At 43.8% G+C, this 9,628-nt stretch overlaps 1 protein-coding gene across 2 annotated transcripts in view; it reads right to left on the minus strand.

Annotated features, from left to right (window-relative positions):
- The window catches only part of PHF10 (PHD finger protein 10), a 678,055-nt gene extending 668,958 nt beyond the window's left edge, over nucleotides 1-9,097 (minus strand). For both annotated transcript variants that reach the window (XM_086927105.1, XM_086927104.1), the window contains exon 1: nucleotides 8,961-9,097. In XM_086927105.1, the coding sequence (XP_086783231.1) occupies nucleotides 8,961-9,019 (59 nt within the window). In that variant the 5' untranslated portion in view covers nucleotides 9,020-9,097. The remainder of the gene's footprint in view (nucleotides 1-8,960) is intronic.
- Between the last annotated feature and the right edge of the window lie 531 nt (nucleotides 9,098-9,628).

Raw genomic sequence — 9,628 nt, forward strand, 5'->3', positions numbered from 1 at the left:
CGTTCCTGCAGAGAATAGGGGCGCTGTACCATCGGCCTTCTGCCAGACTTCGGCTGGGAGACAGAGTGTCGGAGCCGGTATATATTGGTAGGGGCACTCGGCAGGGCTGCCCTCTGTCGCCGTTGCTCTATGCGCTGGTCGCGGAGCCCCTCGCTTGCGCTATACGGGAGTACCACAGTCTGGAGGGTATAAGTTTTCCCACTTACAAAATAGGGATTTCGACGTACGCTGATGACACACTACTGTATGTCCGGAACCCGGAATCTAACCTGTCCGCGGTTCTTCGGGAGGTGGTCCACTTTGGATCGCTCCCGGGCTTGAGGGTGAACTGGGACAAGTCCATAGCTTTTCCTCTCACCCCGGTAACACAACCCTTTGCTATGGAGTACCCACTACAGTGGTCCACTGACTCAGTCCGTTATTTGGGTATCCGTCTGCATACTGATCCTGAGGTCCTGGTTAGGGACAACTACGGAGTTGCGTACAACAAATTGGTTGATGATGTCGATGCCTGGGTCAAACTCCCGCTCTCCCTTCTGGGCAGGATCGCTATTATGAAAATGATAGTGCTTCCCCGATTCCTGTTCCTTTTCCTTAACTAACCTGTGGTTCTGTCGAGAGCATTTTTTAAACAACTTACCCAAGTCATGATCCGTCTGGCCTGGGGCGACAAGCAACCAAGAGTACGGTGGACAATCCTTACTCTCCCCTGTGAGATGGGGGGCTTGGGAGCTCCGGATCTAGAGCGCTACTATCGAGTTGCGCAGGCTTCGCACCTGCACTCGTGGATTCACGGTGATGCACGCACGCCGCACCTCATACTGGAGCGGTTGTTTGCGGACCCACTCCCTCTGCCTGCCACGATCTGCCTTCCCACGAATCGATCGATCGGCCGGATGGACTCCCTTAAAGCGACCAATCACGCCTGGAACTCCCTGGTGCGTTCCCGCGGATGCGCCCTTTTGTACTCCCCATTGATGCCTGTAGAATGGGCCCTCTGGCTGGACCCGTTGGGCGAGAGAGGAGTAGTTGAGGCCTTGCGTGCCCTCGGCATAGCGAGGATGGAGGATTTGTTCTCCGAAGGCACTTTGAAAACCTGGGATCAGCTTACTCCCACGGAGTCGGGCCCTTCCTTGCTACAGAAATTTCAATTTCACAGACTTCGCTCTGCGTTCAGAGAGGTCCTGGGCTCTACCATGGAGGAGCCTGAGGAGATCCCGGAACTGACCTACATTATTAAATCCACATCACCCGCAAAGCTTATTTCACAGGTCAACAGGTTGGGAGTGGCGCATCAGCGCCCACAACCCTCTAAAGCTAGAGCGGCCTGGCAGAACGATTTGCAAACCCCCATAGACGACGTTATGTGGAGATATTGCTGCTCCAGCACGCGCAAGATTTCCCTAAATGGCAGGCACAGGCTGGTGCATTTCAAATTCCTTCAACGGGTGTACTATACCCCCGAACGACTGCACCGCTATGGCCTTCGCCCTAATGCGGAGTGTGAGCGTTGCCGAACATTAGTGGCAGACTTCTTCCATTTAGCGTGGCTTTGTCCCGGTGTACGAGCATTCTGGGAGGAGGTATTTGCGGAACTTGACCAGAATCTGGGGGAGTCCCTGCCGCGCACTCCCGCGCTCGCGCTCCTTGGTTACTCTAAGCCATTGGCCCCTTCTCTGCGCCGGATGGTCGATATGGCCCTGCTGTTGGCCAGAAGGGTGGTGGCGGCCTGTTGGATGCGTGGGCCCATACCGGCCAAAACAAGATGGTTGCGGGACCTACAGTACTGCTGCACTCAAACGGAACTGTACAGCGACCTGTTACCGCCCAGGAGTAGGCCCAAGAATTTCTGGGATCTTTACAAAGAATACCTGCATAAGGGGGGAGATGGCGACTCTGACACGTCTGAAGTAGCTGAACTCCAAGACCGGGTGGAGGAATAGTGGTTTGAACGCATGCATTTCTGTCCCCGAGGGGAGTGGTCTGGGGGTGCTACGGGACGGGAGGGGGCTACATTGAGGCTCCTGATTCTGGGGCACGACTGGGGGTGGCACTGGGGGGGGCATTCATTTACGATGGGACGACACGGGGCACATGGCAGGCACACCTTGAGGTACACATGACTGGATGGGGTTAGCAGTTCCAAAGCCACACTCTGGGGGGAGGGGTTGGGGTTCAGTTGGGGTAGTTATATTGACCGCATTTCGATACTAGACCTTCTTGTCGCGATCGCAGTTGGGGATTGCCAGTTGACACACTGCTCTAATAAACTACCCATGGAGAGACATTGCACTTGGTAATACTAGAATTACGACACTTCACCATGCCGCCGGGCCTCCGGGGTGCCGGCAATAAGGCTGTGTAAGGTTCTTCTTGATCATCGCTCGCATGTATTTTATGGTGCATGATACAGTGCAAGGTGAAAATGTAAATACTTGGTGATGTCAATGGCTTTGCTTACAATAAAGGTCTTTATATATAATAAAAAAAAAATTTAATTTCTATGTCCCTCCTACAGGCAATGGTGGATTAAGCGGTTAAATGGGTGGCGTGATCATAATGCAGTTGCTCTTGTGCTTTCTCAGAGCAAACAGCTCACCCTATTAGCCACAGAGCAGGATCCACTGGCTGTTACAGATCAAGGCAGAAGGGTAAGGTGGGAGAAAATGGTTCCTGAAAACGTTTCTGAATTACTGTTTAAGAATCTCAGCCTTGAGGTGGAGAACTACTTCAATCCCGGCTTATGCCTCAAGGAAATCATTTTCGCCTGTTCTAACCTTTGTGCCGGTGTTAAATCAGCCCTCACATTGGCCGATGTAGAACGACTTGCCTCGAAGAACTACCTGTGGTTTAATAGAGATTGCTGAAAGGTGCGGAGGGCTTTGAAGGCAGCACATAAGTTGCGTCCAAGAGATAGGGACGAGATTCACTGGTTAAGAGACTCATATAAGAAGGTGTTAAAAGAAAGAAAGGAATCCCTTAAGGCAGATATATGGGATCATTTGTAGCAAGCCAGTGAAAATTCTAAATCACTTTCTGGCAGAGGACTCCTACCTGGTGAGGCCCCAGTGAGAACAGAAACACAATGATTTGCCCCTTTTTCAGTAATCTCTCTTCTAGATCATGGATACTCGCAAACATTTTCCTGGGGGTTGCAAAGTTTGGTCGTTGGTGTGACCGAGGGCCGCATGGATGCCAGCGTGTAGTGCTAGAGGCACTCTTATGGTTTGACACCACATGATAACCTTTGAATACCATCATTTTAATTGACTTTGGTGTGTCATTTTACCCTTGCATGAATGTACGACATCCTGCCTATGCTTTTTTTTCATGAAGGTTTCTTTCATGTAATCTTGGAGTCTTAAAGTGGGAGCTGTCAGAGTAGAACAGCTTGCCAAGAACAGAACGTGTGGGATGTACATTTGAAAGCATGAGAAAGCGACGGAGAGAGATTTGGAATGTACTTTTTGGTCTCGAAGTGCGGGTTATGAGTAGTGTTGCACAAATGTGCATTGTGTTGTACATTGGGAAGTATTATGAAGTTCTTACTATTGGCTTTGACATGGCCTCATGTCATCCTGAATTCTGACACTGCCTTGCTTGAGTTTTTTGGGCGCACAGACAAGCCCCCAGTGTGTTTGCAAGTTGTTTGGGTTAATCACGTTCAAGGTTGCATTATTTTGTTTCTGGAAGAGATTTTTTAATGTACCCTCAATGGCTTTCGTAAGCTTAGTTAAGATAAAGGCTGGAACATGTGAGAATGCAGAAGGAACATGGGAACTCCTTTCGCCTTTAGAAAGCTTGCTTGGGAGGTGGCCAATTCCAGTAAGTTTCCTTGGCGCAAAGGGATGATCTCTTGAACCTTCTAGTGTGTTTTGAGACTATAAAGCTGAGGTTTGTTGATTTAGAAACCGGGATTGTTTAAAATCCGAATGGGGACAAACTCATCTATTTCAGTATAGCGGAACCTTAGTTGCTGAAACTCTTAACCCTGGCTGAAAATACCCCAGTCTGGAGTGGGCTAAGTTGCAATGTTTGTGCCAGGTGGAAGTGATTTGTTTTTGATTAGTGCCATTGTGATGTGTGGTCAGTGGCTATAATCAGTTGAGGTGTTTTCTTTGTGATGTGTGAGTGAGTCAGAGTGCACATCCAAAGTAATCATTTGATGTATTTAGTGTATATATTTTTCAGATTTCTCGCTGGACATCCACTATTATTGGCTGCTTTTTTATTCATTATTATTATTCAGGCCTTTTACGGTTGCATTTGCCAAGTGTATTATTATTGCTTGACTATACATATATATACACCTCTATATACATTTGAATGTTTTTCACTGACATCTGGGAAAGCCTTTCTGTTAGAGAGCATTGCATGAATAAAACCCCAAGCCTTATTCTGAAAAGAGAGTATGTGTTTCATTTTATAAAGTGAAACTCCTATCTAGGTGTTGTAGCGTTACATGTCTCCGGCTTCGCCGTGTCTGAGCCATCGTGTGGGAGTGGTATTTTGCAAGGGCAAAGCAAGGCACAGTGGAAGTGTAAAGTCAGTGTAGGGGAAGCAATTCATGTATATTTAGTGGCTGAACGAAATTGAGTAATGTGAAACCAGAAAACCTGGGATGAATCCTTGCTTCTCCACTTGACCAAATTGTGTGACCATGGCCAATTGTATTTTAATTTCCCTCCTTTTTCTTCATGATCATACAAGAGGAACTTGAAATACATGTCTTAAAGATGTGTGCTGTTAAAAACCATCTCCTGTGCTTGCATGTAATCACTAACAGCATTGTTGTCAGGGTGGGGAGGGGAAGCATGAACGTTTCTAAATTCATGTTTGAAAAACATCACTTTAAGAAAAATACTTCTGAATGTACTGCAACATTTGATTTACTAAGGTCAATTAAATACACTTATTGAATTTTGAAAAAACGATCGTATTTATACACAGGAAAGTGTTCCTAAAGTTAGGGGCCTAGTTACTGCCTTTCCCTAACTGCAATTAACCTTTAAATATGATGTTGCTGTATATTTAACATTTTTCTTCATGATAGTGCTGAGTCAAATAAACAGCGGTGTGCTCTTGCTGCACAGGGGGCCGCATGTAGAGGTCAGGAGGGCCACATGCGGCCCCCGGGCCATACTTTCAATATTGCTGTCCTAGATGAAAGCCGAGGACAGACATTATTTAATGGTCGCTCTGAGAAGGTTACTGCTGGCCTATCATATTCGGTCTCTGAAGTTATGAGAGCTATTAGTCACATGTCGAGGCATAAGACTCCAGGGTCAAATAGGATCCAAGCAGGTTTATTTAAAAAATGACTTCGTTATATGGGCCCCCATATTGAATGCTTAACACTACACTCAAATAAGCCTAAACTGCTCACCCACACTACCACAAAACAGCATTTGGGATTATTGATTTAAACCCTGTACTCCAATAAAGGATCATCTGGACTTTTTAAACAGTGTACCTCATTTTGGTACACTACATAAAACGCCAGCTTCCTACAGTCCACAGCTTTGACCTCTTCTTTTGTGAAATGATTAGTTTTAAGATCACCTACCAGGATTGAGAGTAATTCCCGGAGAGTGCAAAGATTAGCTGGAGTACTGGTGCAGGTCATAGTCCCGCCAGCCTGGAAAAAGACACTTATCTAGGCTTCCAGGTTTGCTATTTTTGAGTCCTTGCTGGTTACTGCATTTGCAAGAGTTTGCATCAGATCGACCTGGAGTTCTAGTTTGTGCGACTGCAGGAAAAGAGGTTTGTAATGGTAAGGATGGTTGAGTTGTTTGACAGCTAAGTGGCCTCAATGGGTGTATTCCAGTTGACCTGAATTCCTCTGTCAGAGAGTGTGTGCAGCAGTGGGTGTTCAATCACTTCTAGAAACTTTTCATCTGAATCATTCAGTAGGAAGCTTACCAAGTTCCTTACATGCATCTCTGTATCATTAATTTTCAGTTGGCAGTGTGTTGGTAAGATCAGGGAGTAGGCCAACCTGGGCTCCTTCATGGTAATTCTAGTGCTTGATGAAATGTGTGCTGTCCTCTCTATGGGGTGACCTAATTGTGACAGCATGGAGTTAGTTATTGGCGTTTACGGCCTGAGACCCTGGAGTATAGAGGTAGGTAGACATTAAGTAAAAGTCTATAGCTAGTTAGGTCAAATGATTGACAAAATACTCTAGGTACTTAAGAAATAAGCAACCACTATTGTTATCAATCAAGTCATCAAAATTACACAAGTATTTCAAAAAAAATATATTTCATTTTATTATTATTTATGATTTGTTTTGGAAATCACATTTTTTTCCTCTTTTTTTTATAGATATATAGGAATTCATATAAAAAAATACATAATGACATAAGCAAATCCATGTACAGAACATATATAGAATTCAGATAAAATGATTCATGTTATTCAACATACAATTCCATCATTGATAGTAAGTATACGATAGCCGTAGAGTTGATGGAGGCAATGCGGTAGATGGGAACTACGCACGTTTCTGCATTGCTGCCTTCATCAGGAGACCGTCTATTGCACTGAATTTCGGTATCTGTAAACTTGTTTTGCGGGCAGAAACCGTTGTTAACACTAACTCAGCAGATAATTTAATAGCAGATGTATACTCGATGAATATAAAGGTTAAAAGAAAGAAAGGGATGACTGACTGGGCCGAAGCACCGCTATTAATGTCAAATTTGGCAGAAAGTCATTCGGGAATCAGTCCATCCACATCAATTTGAATAAGTATTAATTCCAATGGAGGTTGTTTTTAATGTATGGCAAGGAATTTAAAACACCGGATTATATTATCCAAAAACTCAGTCTTGTTATAGGCAACACTATGTCCTTAATTCTGGCAGATCAAAAAGGATCCCGCACGATAACAAACGTCCATGGTGTGCTCATACACCTATGATGTGGATCATCTAACTACACAAACAAGGTATGGAGTCCGGTGATAATCCCAGAGCTCGCTAATATAATAGCCCTGTGCTCACATAGTGAAGGAAGGTCTAGATAAGGGGTCTTCAAACTGTGGGGCACGACCCCCAGGGGGGCTGTGGACCGATGCAAAGGGAGTCGCACATTCCCAGTTACACTTCTGCCAAGGGCTTCAGCCCCCCTCTTCCCCCATCCAGCGTCTCAGCCCGGGCTGCTGCAGTGCAACTTGAGCTGCTGGGGTCTCAGCAGGGCAGTGTATGGAGTCTTATCTGCGGCACGCCCAGAGTTTTTCCACAGGTCTTTAAAGACCATTTGCATATTTACATACCTTTGTAAACTGGTTACAGAGGCTTAGGGTTTTCCTGGTTACAGTACCCCCTGGGTCCCCACTCTGCCTATTCCTAACATATGTATTTAACATTTACTGCTGTAGTGTTAGAATGCATTTCATGAAAAGAACTATTAAGTAGGGTTGCCAAAAGAAAAAGGCCTGCTTGTGTTGTTTAAAGAGCCCGCAGAGACCACCTCTTGACACTAAATAGACTTAAAAAATAAAAAAGTATGTATTCATTCATTATGTGACTTTTCTGTCTTTGTTCTCTTTCATTATCAGTCATGGATCATTGAGGGAGCCCTAGAACACAATTAAAAGTGCTTTCTATTTATATTTGCTCTTCAAAGTATGCACAGATAAGTGCTTAAAATACAGCTTTAGGTGACATCTTATTTTTGTACTTACTGGGCCATCAAAATAATCTGCTGGCAACCCTAACCCTAGGACTGGAAGTTTGTTGCAGGATCAGCACATTATTTGTTTCCTCCACCCTCGATCCCCGATTAATGCCATAATAGCAATAGTTTAACTTAGATCTTAAACCCTATGCCGCTGTCAATAACATGGTGAGTGACTTCAAGTGTCTGGGAATGCACCCTGCATTCAGACAACTCACTCCTCATTCTTGCCCTTCACTTTCATGCTCACCCTGCACTCACAGCGATCACAATGCACTCACACTGATCACCATGCACTCACACCATTCAGCTGCTCAGCCTGCACGCACAGTGATCACTCTGCACTCACAATGCACATGCGCTGTTCACCCTATACCTCACCCTGCAGTCACACAAGCACACTACTAATCCTGCACTCATGGGACACCCCACTCACCTGTCCCCCTCACTGCTGAATATGCAACTCACTCGAACAAGCCTAGCATCCATCTGGTGAGTCAATTGCATAATTTTGCAAAAGGGGAAAAAATGAATACCTACTTGCCACAGATGTGCAGGGTATAAACATTCTCCTCTCTAAGCTTATTTAGTGCTTCATCGAGCCAGAATGCATAATTCCATATATTGATTTTATAGTGTGTCTTCAGCTTACTTTACACTTGGCAAGGATCCATTCTCCTCTGTCACTTTGAGTAACGGTCTTCCATCTCCAAGACTGTTTCTCCACTCCTAACCAAGACTGGTGCCACTGGCATTCGCAGATATGCACCACTCATTGTTCACCATATCTACCCCTCACAGCCAAGAAAAAAAAGCATGTTTCAACTTTTTTTTCTGCTCATTTTCCAGCCATGGGCATTTACACTGAAACCCAATCCCCCTAAACGGAAGCCTTACTGCAATCTATACATCTCAAAAACCTTACCTTCTTTACAAGGAAATGCTACTGACACTGCCCAAGACGGCAGGGCAATCCAGTACGAAAGACTCCAATCCTGGCTACATGGATTAAGCTGTACTACTGCACTAATATACTCACCCTATACTATCCCTTGCCAGTTTGCCATGTATTCATTATAACCATCAATTGTTAACTGTTTCTAGGTACTCTAATGTAACTGAATGCTAAGTTTGCTCACATGGCATTATAACCTATGTACTTTTCATCATTTCTGCTACAAAGACTAAATAAACACATTCATCTCTTCAGAAAAAGAGTGGTTAATATATCACTGATCAATGCTTGAAAGAATATAAGGATAAAAAATACACAATACCCAAAATCCTGACTTGTTTCACAACTTCTTGCGCTTCGAGTGCTATCGCCTGATCCCATGCGTCTTCTTTTTGATGGTTGACTTCCATCATTGGAATTCTCTTCTATTTCTCTCGCATCATTGGAATTCTCCTCCTAAAAAGAATTTTAGCAAATAAATTACATGAATCATATCGAATGCATTATGCTGGTTCCTTCTTCATTACCTAGGATCCCTCTTAGTTTTAACTTATTTAAAAAAATATTTAAAAAATAAAAAAAATTTTATAAAATCTTAAAGTAACCAGTAGAACCCTCAGATACTGTAGATAACTGGTATAGCATTGATAAAAGTTCAAAGAGAGCTATTTTTCTAAGTTGCTAAAAAAAAGTGTGTTCTCGTTATTTGTAGAAAAAAGGAATGTTCTTCGCTTCTAACAGAGTTTTTATTGTTATTCAGATTTTTAAATTGCTCTATTGTCCTGAAGAAGGTGTTGAAATACTTTAATCACCGAAACGCTGCGTCGACAGTTTGTTTTTCTTTTTTGGAATATTTGTAAATTGACAAATGTTTTTTAATAATGTAAAAATAGTGTGTTCTAGATAATCACTTAGAGTGAATTTTGTGATATCATTGTTCCTACTTTTTAATAAACTCATTTTAATAAGCATTCCTTTTAATATTGTTTG

This window comes from Lissotriton vulgaris, chromosome 6 (assembly GCF_964263255.1).
Source record: "Lissotriton vulgaris chromosome 6, aLisVul1.2, whole genome shotgun sequence".
Classification (NCBI taxonomy): Eukaryota; Metazoa; Chordata; class Amphibia; order Caudata; family Salamandridae; genus Lissotriton; species Lissotriton vulgaris.